General features: G+C 33.9%; 2 protein-coding genes across 4 annotated transcripts; one reads left to right on the top strand and one right to left on the bottom strand.

The window, feature by feature from the left end:
* Positions 1-1,123: 1,123 nt before the first annotated feature.
* LOC144844380 (translation initiation factor eIF2B subunit beta-like) lies at positions 1,124-6,295 on the bottom strand. 2 transcript variants are annotated; one of them, XR_013612424.1, is made up of 13 exons: positions 6,220-6,295; positions 5,605-5,681; positions 5,217-5,423; positions 5,077-5,125; positions 4,490-4,549; positions 4,169-4,315; positions 3,818-3,877; positions 3,415-3,548; positions 3,180-3,240; positions 2,956-3,015; positions 2,247-2,383; positions 1,318-1,805; positions 1,125-1,285 (listed from the first exon to the last, which is right to left on the bottom strand). XR_013612424.1 is itself a non-coding variant. In XM_078701271.1 (12 exons), exons 1-12 carry the CDS (start codon positions 6,235-6,237, stop codon positions 1,733-1,735), a joined length of 1,083 nt encoding a protein of 360 aa, XP_078557397.1. In that variant the 5' UTR covers positions 6,238-6,295; the 3' UTR covers positions 1,124-1,732. The 2 variants fall into 2 exon arrangements, 1 of the variants encoding a protein (XP_078557397.1); XM_078701271.1 differs by having other exon boundaries at positions 1,124-1,805.
* A 108-nt stretch (positions 6,296-6,403) lies between these two features.
* On the top strand, positions 6,404-13,622 carry LOC144844654 (putative proline--tRNA ligase, mitochondrial). 2 transcript variants are annotated; one of them, XM_078701665.1, is made up of 12 exons: positions 6,404-6,474; positions 6,912-7,089; positions 7,536-7,713; positions 8,426-8,499; positions 8,788-8,868; positions 9,165-9,237; positions 9,511-9,618; positions 9,735-9,857; positions 10,419-10,575; positions 10,927-11,062; positions 11,587-11,769; positions 12,297-13,622. In XM_078701665.1, the coding sequence occupies exons 2-12, from the start codon at positions 6,916-6,918 to the stop codon at positions 12,408-12,410; spliced, it is 1,401 nt and encodes a 466-aa protein (XP_078557791.1). In that variant the 5' UTR covers positions 6,404-6,474; positions 6,912-6,915; the 3' UTR covers positions 12,411-13,622. The 2 variants fall into 2 exon arrangements, with proteins under 2 accessions (XP_078557791.1, XP_078557792.1); XM_078701666.1 differs by having other exon boundaries at positions 6,416-6,578.
* The last annotated feature ends 25 nt before the right edge of the window (positions 13,623-13,647 follow it).

The raw sequence follows: 13,647 nt of genomic DNA, 5'->3' as shown, positions 1-13,647 counted from the left end.
AACTTTAACGGAAGAATCTTATGGATTAGTTGCCACATTTCAAAACATAATTTGAATTTCTTTATATATATAAACTGTTCTGTTCATATCTACAGCAGATAGACATAATGCCACCATGCTGTGCTTCTTTTGTTAATAAATCTTTTCCATGTGACTCAAAATGTTGTCATTGTTTTATAGTTTTTATAGTCAACTTTGAAAACTTGCTCTCAATTGCTTTCTGAACCAGAAATGCTAAGGTCATTGCAGATGGATTACAGTTTTAACCAGTTTTGCTGAAGGTCTCTTTCGTGAATATTCCTTGCAGTGAGAGAAAAATTGAAATGCTCGAACCTGAAGATGTGTACTTGTGTTCTAGCCATGTATAATTCTAATATGATATCAGAAGCTTCATAAATTTAGTAGAGTGAGCACTACCTTCTGGGTATAGGCTAGCGACAAACAAACATTCTAATGGCAATCTTATTATGTGATACTGTACTATAGTGAGATTAGAGGGTCTATGTTAAATTTTGTAGTTAGGTGCTATGTTTTGGACCTGTTGCTGGTATGAGGATGCGAGAAAACCAGATATGATATGCTTTACCACTTTGAAAGACCGGTTCTCGTCGGATCACCAAAGTTGAGCAAGGTTGGGCCTGGTTAGAGCTTGGATGGGAGACCATCTGGGAATATCGGGTGCTGTATATGGAGCTGGGGTCCCGTTAGACATTTAAAATCAGCATTGCTGACTCTTATGGTAGCCCCTGCATCTAGTATCTACCTCAGACGTATTGGCTCATGCCTTTCCTCTGGTCAAGGTGGGCACTGGACGAGAGAAGCCCTTGATCAATGTTAGGACCAATCAAGGTGCTTTAAACAGTCCTGATTTTGTTTGTATCAAAACCTGTTAGTGGCGGTAATTATCGCTGTTGGTTTCGATTGAATAAAATAAAATAATAAAAATATGTCGACCACCACAAGTTTTTTTCGGTACAAGATACAGTGAACAAACTGAAGACCTGCTTTCTACCATGCTGAAATGTTTTTAATTGCATTTCTGATAATATAGCATACTGTACGACTAGAATAAATGTAGTGACAAAGAAAGTAAAATGACGCATTTATTGAAGTCATTTTATAACTGTACTATTTCCAACATGGCTGCGAGTACTATTTCCAACATGGCTGCGAGTTATAGAACGACAGTTTAAACTAACTTTCGATATTAGTAAAAGCAAACATCAAGCCCAGGACTGCTTATTTGCATGCAGACACGTACACTAACAAAGATTATTATCAGTCACTGATTGGCATGTTTTAACCAGGGAGTTGTACAACTCCCTGTTTTAACTGACCACTGATAATGTGTTAATAGTAACACCAATCAGTGGTCACTTAATTAAACACAACAATCAGTGACCTCCAAGTTAACTATCTATTTTCAGCTCAATCACACCACCATTTGGAAAATTACTTCATAATAACATGAGAATGATATATTTAGAGATTTTATTTTCTATTCTCAGCATCAACAATAGTGGGTTATTAAAAACTGTGTGTGCAGTCAACCATGCAGTCCTATTCCAACCACAGATGGTCATGTTAAGTGATGCATAATGTGACAATCTTCTTGGATAATATAGTAGAATATTCCCATCATTCTCAGATTTTGGTTTCTTATTCACGGTGCACAGTTTGTTCAATCATGTATGTATGTTATCAATCCAGACAATGATGTCATCTGATCATGTCAAAGGTCATGATCATCTGCATGGTAGAGTTCACTAAGCAATCGATAAACATATGAAGGAGCATTACCACCACTAGAAAAAAGAATAAATATATCAGACAGAAAGTCAAAACTACAAACTGTGAAACAATTGATGCCCCCTTCGTCAAGAGCGATGGAAGACTTGCGATCACAACCCGTCCTTGAGCAAGAGCACGCTTTTGAACTCTTACTCTCAATGGCAGATTTATTTTCAGTAAGCTAACCATACCACATAGGACTGGCTAACTTGGTCAAAGTTATTGAAAGATACATACATAATTTACAGATACGCAACAAAAAATGATGATATCTTAAGCTTGGTTCCCACTAGGACGTAACGCAAGGTCGTAGACCCAACGCAAGCGAGTTGACCAATGACACGCGACTGTTCGAATAATCCATGTCTTGAGATTGGTAAAATCACTTTGCATTGCGTTACGCCCTTGCGTTGCATCCTAGTGGGAACCAATCTTTAATAATGTATAAAACTTACATATTTGATATATAGAGTGTGACAAGATCAGGTGGCACATAATCAAAAGCTGGGTTATAAACCTGTGCTTGTGAAAGTACATCTGAATCGGCAAATTTCATTACATCATGCGGCGATTCAAACTTGTTAAAACCATTCTAAAAACATAATTAAAAACACAACAGCGGTAGAATAACGATTTTGAAAAAGTCTTCCAGAAATCAATGGCAACCCTTAAAGATGTATTGTCCCCCAAAAACATGAAAAATGAAGATTAATTAAATCAGACTTTGAATATGGTATTTTGTAGTTTTAATAAAAAAAAAAGACTCGAAAAAAAATAATGTTTTCACTTATAAAATGAGAAAAATAAATGGTTAAATTCAACCAAAAATCCATTGGCTGGCAGCCAATTTGACTATCTTTTGCTTTAAATTACAGTTTTCTCAGGTAAATAAATTTTGTTTAGATCTAATTTTTTGTCAAAGTGGATAACTATTATGTGACATTAAAATGGCATATTAAAAAAAAAAATATTTTTCAGGGGGACAATACATCTTTAATTCAATTTTTATAGGGGTTTCGTTTTTTGCATGAAAAGGGCTATATTTTTAACCATCACTTCCATTTCTGGTCTGTAGTTTAAAAAGGGCACTTCAGGAAAAGGGGGTGGGTGAGTTTTTGAATGGCTTTGGGCTTGCGTTTATTATTAAAAACATTGAATATTTACCTGGTCATGCGAGCATAGGTATTCTGGAGATAGCTTGAACATTGGTGCACAGACAATGAGCTGAAATATGAAAATGATGCATTTGAAACAAAATTGGTTGACTTACACTTCATACATCTATATTTAGCAAGAGAAACTGCTAGTAAATAGGCCTAGCTCCATAACAGGTGTTTGTATAGATTTATACAAGATTAGTATGGATGTTTGACTATTACTATACTTACAGGAACAGAATGGTGTTTAGCTGCTAATGCTATAGCATGGCTTCCATTGACAGCTTTTAACCTAAAATAAAGGACATTTAAATTTTAAACATCACATTATTATAAATATGTGTTCACATTGATTAAGCCTAAGAGTATGATTTTACAAGTTAAATGTATTCACACGGCTGTTGAGGAATTTAAGCGAATAGGTTAAAAAGACTAAACAAAAAAACTGAAAGTTTTATCTACTAACCCGCCATTTGCCATTACTGTGTGTGTTCCAATGATGACCTTATTGACCCTTGACATCATAGCAAATACAGCTGAGTCAGTAATCACAGTAGTCTCTATTCCAGCCTTTGCAAGGTTTACTGCAAGTTCTTGACCCTATAAAACATGGTATTAGGTGTAACTGTTACAATGATCTAATATGACACTGCAGATAATAACAAAATCATGTGACTGAAAATCTGACTATGTTATAATATCATAAAATTGTAATAATTGTGACTTAAGGCTAACTCAGACAGCATCGTACGACGAGGCCAGACGAGTCGTCTTGAAAATAGTCCGGCATAGTTTTTGGGTCTTTGATACTTTAAACATGTTAAATTTTGCTCGTCAGACGACGCTGTCTGAATTGACCTTAAGCTGACCTGATAAGATGGAGCACATTCTGCAACTATAACTTGGAATTTTCTTTTTCTGGCAGCATTCTGAAAAAAATGTTTGTTGGTACAGTAATGCTTAGTAAAGGTCATAGGTCAATAATAACAACAGCAACAACTTATCAGTGATATCAAGTATTATAGTACTGTACTACATACATCTAGTACATCTTCAAATAAGATCCTAAATTTCATATGTACAAGGGATAACTAATATAAAGACAAGTCTTTCTATTGACTTTTATTATCTTATTCTTATTCATCTTAATTTACTCAAAGCATCTATCTTTAAGAGTCTCCTTTTTGGATTATTTAAAAAATAACTTGATAGTTTCTTACCAAAAGAAATGCTTGAACAGTTCTTGATTTCCCAGCCGTCATAATCACTTCATTTGAGTGGATATGCTCAAGTGCTTGTATCGCAATGTTGTCTGCACTGCTCTCAAGCTCTGTTAGAAACTCATTAATGCTCTCAATAACACGACCCTAATCACAGAAACAAATAACAACTTATTGATTTGTTAGTACAGAGTTGTATCAGGTTGGACCTATGAAGGTGCAATTAATGGCCCTAAGCACCAAGTTAACTCTGTTCCATATGATGCAGATAGAGAGAGAGAATGCATTAGCCTAAGACACTAGCATAGAAGAAATTCTCACCTTCAAATTTACACTTGGTTTCTGGAAATCATCTGATTTTCCAGCTGCTAGTAACATTTTCTAGGGAAATAAATTCATATACAGAGTCAATCATTATGTTAAGAAATTAGCAAATTGGAAACTACCCTGGATAAGCCAAGTTTCAGACACTACCCTGGATAGGGAACGTTTCAGACACTACCCTGGATATGCAAAGTTTTAGACACTATCCTGGATATGTCAAGTTTCAGACACTTCCCTGGATAAGACAAGTTTCAGACACTACCCTGGATATGCAAAGTTTCAGACACTACCCTGGATAAGACAAGTTTCAGACACTACCCTGGATATGCAAAGTTTCAGAAACTACCCTGGATAGGCCAAGTTTCAGACACTACCCTGGATAAGACAAGTTACAGGAACTACCCTGGATAGGACACTTCTCAGGAACTACCCTGGATAGAACACTTTCAAGAACTGTCCTGGATAGGTCAAAGCCAACACTATGTGAATCGAATCTAGATAAGGTTTGGAAAATTACACATAATTATGTTTACCATGTATTGTAGTTGAAAGTGTCAACAAAGGAAAACTTGAAAATGTCTTACATGTAAAGATTGTTGATTGTCTCCAGTGTCATCCCGTGCTCCCTGAATCCTGCAAACAAAATAAACAATACATTTTATTACTCAACATGCTATTAAACCAATATAATAATAGCCCAATATTTATCACAATTCACACTTACGCTGTATGTTCCTCACGGATGATTTTTAAAACTCTTCTGACAACATTTCCGACAGCAGACTCAGACGGCTGAGCTGCCATCATCTTCTTGCCTTCCTTTCGTATTCTATCCATCAGATCCCCGGCGTGATTCCATCTCGTCTGCGAGACGACACGTCTTAAAAGCTTTACTGTCTTGTTTGCCACATCGTATGAACCAACCACTTGCCTAAATGTTATCAGAAATATGTATCTGTAATATACTATACTATTTGAAAGCGGATTACATAAAAGTATGAAGTTAAAGTGGAACCCCTTGGGACCTAAAAAAAAGGCATCTTTAATAATAAAGAGGGATTCTATTGCATAAACAATCAATGGTTAGCACAAATTAACAGCTACATTATTACCCAAGTTTTAAACTTGCAATAAAAGCTTCAATTCTTTCATCAAGTTCAGCACTTTGTGAATCTGTGACAGGCATTTTCTGAAAAAAAAATATATCAAATTATCATATCATTTATTTAGCCATAAAATAATACAATAAACAAAAATAGTACAAAAGTAAATCAATGAAGCAGGATTATAATAAAAACAACAGTTCATCACACTTATCATTATTGTCAGTAATTAATCCAGAAATGCTTTAATATTCAATTTCCCAATTAAAAACCGATCATAATTCGAAGACACATTCTTTACTTTTATTTCTTTTGGCAAACAAGTAGGTCTAATAACACATGTGCTCAATAAACTTGATGGTGAGTACATTATGGTATTATGACGAGAATAGCGCACCATAAATGTTGGTGTTCCATAAGCAGCGGCCGTCAAATGACTGGCGACCGAAATGACCAGATAACCAACCATATCCCAGTGCAATGCCTACCCCCACCAGCTGGTTGTCACAACCTAACCTGGCACACCCTTAGGTAATAAGAAATCAATATCCCACTAGTTTTTAAATTAATTATTGACTACAATTAACTTGACATATCACAATGTGAATATTAACTTTATTTTACCCTCATACTCCGACTCATAAAAACAACAATCTTGTCGGGAAAATTGCATCAGTGTGTTTTCATTTTTGGATATTACAATAACAGATCTATTGTATGTCCAACGTCAACCAATCAGCTATAAGTATTGCAAGGTGTAAGTACACCACGTAGATCTGTTTTAGTGTTCAAACCACATGTAATAAATAACAACATGAATAACATCTCACTCAAGTTTACCAACATATTCCTGTATAAAAACAAATCTAGATAGTTGATGTAAATTATTCACTTGTTAGACTAATATCTAGATATAGAAGACTAGATTAATAATATTTTAAACTCTGTTTTATCTTGTAATTGTATTAAATACACCACTTACAGTAAGTTCAGACAGTGGTAAGGTATTCTTCTAGGGCCTGCCAGTAGCTGAGTAGTAGTATTGTAGTAAGCTATCTGTACTAGTTAATTGTAGGACTATAAACTGTATGTATAGTTTGAATAGAATATAGCTAGCTAGCTTAACATGTTCTATTTAATATTAGCCAGCTGCATAGAGTATATAGGCTAGTAGTGAACTGATTATGAGGTAGCGACATAAGTACTAATATATTACGGCGTTTGCGGTACACCAACCATGTGTTGTACCTCAAACTTTATATCGACATACTGTACAGTCTCGTGATTAATATTATATGTTTTATTTTTCTCTTCAGAATAATGGTAACACCACTAACCTTGCGGTTGTATTCAGAGCAAGTAAACAGACTATTTTTACAGCAAACAAGATCCATATCATTTGATAATCGCCTCTGTCTCTCAAAGCTTTTTTTACCAACTGTAATACATCCAAAAGATGCTCCGAAAAATGATAAATTGTGTAACAGTCAGAGGGTCAGTATTATGTGGGTTATATCTGTCTCATTTTTATTTCAGCATCTCAAAATATCAAGTATAATTTTCTCATAACGTACACCCCAATTTATTTTGGTATTACAGGTGCAGTGATATCCTACTACTGTAGCACCCAAGTGCTGTAGTGCTTGTATCCTTAGGCAAGATACTTTACATTCATTGCCTTATCCTTCGGATGGGACTTACAGTCGTTGGTTCTGTGTACATAAAAATTGCTCATTCTTTATGTGACAAAAAAAATGTGATGTGCCCAAATATGGACATTATGATGTCATATCACTACCATATTTGGGGATATCACTACCATATTTGGGGATATCACTACCATATTTGGGGATATCACTACCATATTTGGGCACATCATACTTTTTGTCAAACTAGTATAAGACATATATTAACAAAAAAAATGTATTCTAATTTTACAGTTAATGATAGAAAAGGGATTAATGAAACATGCTGGACCAGGAACCTATCACATCCTTCCATTTGCATGGAGAGCAGTAGAGAAATTGACCAAATTAATTGATGAACAAATGGCGATGGTAGGGGCACAGAAGATGGTTATGCCAACTCTTGGGGCGGCAAGTCTTTGGAAAAAATCTGGTTTGTTTATTTTTCGTATACTGTCTAGGGCTATAGAGTATAAAGCACTGTCTACACTATCAAACTAGTTTGTGATGTGCCCATATATGTGGTTAGTAGTGATATGACCAAATGTGATAGTGATATGACATCAATATGTCTATATATGGGCACATCACATTTTTTTGTCACAAAAAAAGTGTGATGTGCCCATATATGGTAGTGATATGACCAAATATGATAGTGATATGACATCAATATGTCTATATATGGGCACATCACATTTTTTTGTCACATAAAGTTTGATAGTGTAGACAGAGCTTAAGGGTATAGGGAAGATGTGCTGTGCATTTAGATCTTAACCAAATTTGAAGTAGATGTGTCACTCACAATCATGGCTTTACTCTCGTTATTTAAAGTCAGTTTTATACTTTGTTATATAAACATAATCAGTGCGTCTATTGGTTATCAACATGGTTTTTAAAATTGTATTTTAAAATAAATCCACTCATAAGCTAGAATCAACAATTTTATTTAATAAAAAGAAATATACTACTTTTTATTATTAATTTTTTGTTATATAAACATAATCAGTGCATCTATTGGTTATCAATATGGTTTTTAAAATTGTATTTTAAAATAAATCCACTCATAAGCTAGAATCAACAATTTTATTTAATACAAAAAAATATACTACTTTTTATTATTGATTCAGATTGATTTTTTTTTCTAGATAGATGGGATATAATGGATACTGAATTGTATAAATTAAATGATCGTCATGGCGTTGAACATTGTTTAAGTCCAGTAAGTTTGTTATAGTTGTTGGTATTTCGTTATCCTCTTAAATTTAAATTTAGTCAAAAGTACAAATTTTTAAATGTCCAAAATCATCCATTGTAAAACATCAAACAAAAAAGTTATCTTATGAGAAAAAAGCATATTAGCGTAAATCTCACTTTTTTTCCTGAACCAAGGTTTCCCACGGTATAGTCCCACCCCCAAAGTCAGCACAATTTTGTGTTCTAGTGGGTGCGATTATACCAGAGGATATACGGTATTGTTATTGTATTGTTTACCAATTATTATTATCAGACACACGAAGAGGCCATCACCAGTCTTGTTGCTGCAGATATCAATCTGTCATATAGGAATCTTCCAATAAGACTTTACCAGGTAATTCGTGAACTAATTTACACTTTTATGACTTTATAATATGATTATATATGATTTTGTATTGACAGAAAGGTATGAAAATTAAATATTTTCCTGCCTAACTTGATTACTAGTTTATATATTAATAATTCTTCTTCTCATAATTCTTGGTCCTCTCTCCATGATGGTTGTCACATAATGCTTTGTATTCCTTTCTCTTTTTTTTATTGTGTTTATAAGTTTCATATGGACAGTTTGTCTGAAATAAAGTTGAATTGAAAATTGTATTGTGTTTTAATTGTCATATCTATTCTCAGATCTCTCAAAAGTTCAGAGATGAACAGAGACCAAGGTTTGGTTTACTGAGAACAAGAGAATTTCTAATGAAAGGTAAATGTTTTTGTTTTAACAAGTAGAAATCAGTGAGTGTACATTTTTGATCATAGAATAGGGAGCTCCAGTATTTGAAAGTACTATTCCAAAATTTCAGTAGTATATTTCTATATTTAGATCTTTACACGTTTGATATGTCAGTTGAATATTTTGATCATTAGAAGAGGGAGGGGAAAAAAATAGTGTCAATGAGCTCCAATATTTGAAACCACTATTCCAAAAAAATATCTTATCTTTTTTTAAATTACAGTAGTATATTTCTATTTTTAGATCTTTACACGTTTGATACGTCAGTTGAAAGTGCTATGTTAACTTATGAAGCAGTTTGTGAGGCTTATACCAGGCTGTTTGATAAATTAAACGTACAGTATGTAAAAGGTAATATAGTATAAGGCTTACAAAAACTATTCTCTCAGACATTACCTCATTTTTTTTACTGTACAAATGTGTGATTGATTTAAAGCAATTTCTGAAAATCTTTTTTGATTTCTTAGTGCAAGGTTCTACAGGTGCAATTGGTGGCAGTACCTCTCATGAGTATCATTTATTATCAACGCTAGGAGAAGATGACATTTATACATGTGATTGTGGTTATGGTGCTAATGTTGAAACAATAGGTGAGGCTATTAACCATCCATAATAATAAAACAAGATTGACAATTGAGGTGATGACCTAGGTCATAGGGTAGTTCGAAATACCATGCGGTGTAACAAGAAGTATTGATCCGAATAAGTGCTACAATAAAGTCTATTGTTTGATCTTATAAACCTTGTCTTAGTATATTTGAGTATTGTTGTTTGTCCAAGAACATTACAACAATGTATAACAACTCTATTTTACATTGACTACCTTTTACTCAAGAAAAGAATTGTTGAAATTCTTATAGAATATTAATAAACAGCCTGATCTCGATAACGTATAAAATAGTTCATCCATGAGTTGCTCGCTGTTGGATGCGTATAAAAAAAAAATAGTACAGTAGAACCCCTATTAAAGGGACACCTTTGGACCCAACAAATTGTCTCCTTAATAGGGGTGTCCCCTGAATTGGGATTGGTTGTTGTGTTAAACATATATTGACCCTTGTTGAATAGGGATGTCACAAAAGGAGGGGTTCTACTGTACTATGTTAATATTTCAATTGTTATATGGTTTAACAGAACATTTGATTTTGTAGAGTATGGCAAGCAGCCACAATGTACAAAAGGGAAATCTAAAGAAGATTGTGCAATGAAGCTCACCAAGGGAATTGAAGTTGGACATGCATTCTATCTTGGCAAAAAATACTCAGAGATATTTAAGACCCAGTTCACGAATGACCAGAAACAAAAACAGTATGTTATCAAATATTTAAAATTTGATTTTAGGGCATGACTAGATAAATAACATAACATGAGCAAGTAATACGAACATATGTTGCGCATACAAACCCTGTGACCTAGCGTATGTGCACTCTAGTCTTCATATCATCAACTATTTGTAACATATGTATGCTAATGCGTTGTAATAGATGCCATTAAATGGCACACATTGCATTTTGTGCGAAGCAGTAAGCACAAAAATGCGTGCAAGTATGTAAATGGAGTGCATATCTCAATGGGGCTAAGAATGTTGCTGAGATAGAATCTCATGTATTTGTGTCTGTATAATATACATATATACAACAGTTATATTTTCTTTTCTAGGCTTGTGGAGATGGGCTGCTATGGACTTGGTGTTACTAGAATTCTTGCTGGAGCCATTGAGGTTTTGTCGTCTGAAACTGAAATTAGGTGGCCTAGCTTAATTGCACCGTATCAAATTTGTGTTATACTTCCACAGGTAAAAAAAAATGAATTTACTTTACATAATTGTTATCATACACCATAGATAGTATGTATGTTCATGAAGTTTCTTAAAGGATCGTCAGAATTGTTAGAATATGCTCAACATGTGGGCAATGCTGTGTGACTGAGTAGTGGACGCTCAGTGGTGTAACATACAGACCTGTGGCCCTCCAACGCTGGAGGCCTTGGGCATTTTAGCCTTTTTCGACATGTTTTAATGCCTGTTTTTTTTTCTCTGGGCGCTGCTCCCTGGGTTTAGCAAGTGAGCACTCATAGCCATTTCGCCACTGTGGACGCTACTTCTAAATGGCGTATCCAATTGGTTGATTTGATGAAGACATAGTTACTATGGTTACTCATTTTTTGAGCTGTGATTGAGTTGTATATGGGTTGGAGTTAGTTGACTCTCTAGATATAGGCCTATGTTAGGAAGGAGTTCACGTGACTTTCTAGTTGTATAATACATCTATAGTTTGAGTTATCCCTCTATCCTTTATTACCTCTACATTTTTTTTACAGCAAGGATCAAAGGAAGACTCTTTAATGTCTACATGCTTATCATTGCATGATAAGCTAATGTTAGATAATCACCAATTAAAAGGAGAGATCGTAATGGATGACAGACAGAATTTGAGTATTGGAAAACGATTAAAAAATGCCTGTTGTCTTGGTTACCCAATGGTAGTTGTCTGCGGTAGAGATGTATGTATGCATTATTTAAATTTTATAAAGAAAATCTCAAACATTATTTCCTAATACACTAACAAGTTTGCATGTGTGTGTGTGAAGCTTTGTCAACACTATCAAACTATGTGACAAAAAAATGTGATGTACACATATATGGACATATCACTACCATATTTGGGTATATCACTACCATATTTGGGCACATCACACACTTTTTTTGTCAAACTAGTTTGATAGTGTAGACAGAGCTTAACTGTGTGTTGCTTCATAGTGGCACAACTTTCAAAGACTACAGCCTACATGTTTAGTAATTTTGTTCTGGTTCTTGTTCAATACACTAAACAAGAACACGTTGGTTACACTCTGTCTACACTATCAAACTTTATGTGACACCATTTATGGACATGATGATATCATTACTACCATATTTGGGCACATCACACCTTTTTTGTCAAACAAGTGTAAATACAGTAGGTACTCAAGCCTGCACAATTTCCATTAGTTTCCACTAAGTTCAGTTCAGATTTTATTTTTTATTACAGCTCTTAAAAGATATACCACATTTTGAAGTTCACCTGTTGAATAGCGGAAAGAAAATGTCCTTAACAATGGAAGAAGTAGTTCACCAGGCCTCACAGCTTGAAGGTGTTTTATAATGAAGAAGATGGCCTACTATTGGCTGAAAATTGAATTATGAATAGCAGAGTCTACTTATTACAAATTTTTTTGTTGTTATTTGTGCTTGGAACTGTACGTAGATGGTTTGCATTACGAATACTAGTAAAGTTAGGTTTGCAGTGTACTACTATAGTACTGTAAAGGCCAATTCTATATTATTCCTTATGACCATTGACACATAACGCGAAGCGGTTACTGCTCGTCTGTGTAAATTGGCCTTCAAGTGTCCAAACACAGTAACATATAAACATTACTTTACAACTATACTTGGCTCGCCATTTAAAAATAAAAAATCCAAGTTCAAAAGTTTCTTTACAGTCATATATAAATGTATTCAATATTATAAACCCCTTGCACAGAACATGTATGCAAATTAGCTGATGCTAGAGGTAGCACACACCTAATTCAGCGGTTGAGATGTGATTAGACCAACATGTTACAAATGCCCTTCCATTATGATTCCAGGTTATTTTTATCCTATTTAATAAGAAGATTAAACGAGAACTTACCTGTCGAAGTTTGATCTTTATTTTATGAGGTAGGTGTAAGTGAGAGATAAGCTCTCAAGCCCTACTTCTACTATTTTTCTTGATTGTTCGTTATCCCTCTTACCAAGTGATAAGTTGTCCATAACGAAACAATGCTTGATAGATAATATGACGTGTATTTCTTACAAAATAATCAATTTTTCTTTAGATATCCAATGTCAAAGACTTCTGATTTTGTGCGTATGTAACGAACGGGATCTCATGTGATCTCGAACGATCACCGTAGCGAAATAAAATATACTTTCATGTGTGTGTCTCAATAATTTTACTGTACTACTGTTATCAATTTACAAGAACATTTGTTTTAAAAACAAATATTCCTTTTATTTGTGCATATATGAAACTATGAATACAAATTATGTTATTAAAAATTTAATTTAAAATAAATTGTTTGTACAACCTCTATTTGATTTGTTTTCATTAAAAAAAACCAAACTAAATGAAAAAGTATAATCCCTTAGGATATTTTATGAATCATTTTTGTTTGTAAAGTGATTAGAAACATTGTATTAGGCACTATATAAGACTACCATTATTATTTAAACACTGATGTGTATGTTTACTGAAACAAATGCAATAACATGCATGTTGGCTATATTTCGTTTTCATCCACATACAAATATAAATGGATTTCAAGAAAAATTCTATGGGCTAAATAGCTTGGGAA

The sequence above is a fragment of the Antedon bifida genome, chromosome 6 (assembly GCF_963402885.1).
Source record: "Antedon bifida chromosome 6, ecAntBifi1.1, whole genome shotgun sequence".
NCBI lineage: Eukaryota > Metazoa > Echinodermata > Crinoidea > Comatulida > Antedonidae > Antedon > Antedon bifida.
The sequence above is the reverse complement of the archived record's forward strand: the minus strand, read 5'-3'. Positions and strand labels throughout refer to the sequence as shown.

Bases quoted from the DNA above. Each gene is read 5' to 3' on its own strand.
- LOC144844654 (XM_078701665.1), top strand. From the start codon at position 6,916: ATGGTAACACCACTAACCTTGCGGTTGTATTCAGAGCAAGTAAACAGA. The intron at 8,500-8,787 runs GTAAGTTTGTTA...TATTATTATCAG, and splicing joins TTGAACATTGTTTAAGTCCA to ACACACGAAGAGGCCATCAC. The intron at 11,063-11,586 runs GTAAAAAAAAAT...TTTTTTTTACAG, and splicing joins TTTGTGTTATACTTCCACAG to CAAGGATCAAAGGAAGACTC.
- LOC144844380 (XM_078701271.1), bottom strand. The intron at 4,550-5,076 runs GTAAGACATTTT...TTATTTCCCTAG, and splicing joins ACAATCAACAATCTTTACAT to AAAATGTTACTAGCAGCTGG. The intron at 4,316-4,489 runs GTGAGAATTTCT...TTCTGTGATTAG, and splicing joins AACCAAGTGTAAATTTGAAG to GGTCGTGTTATTGAGAGCAT.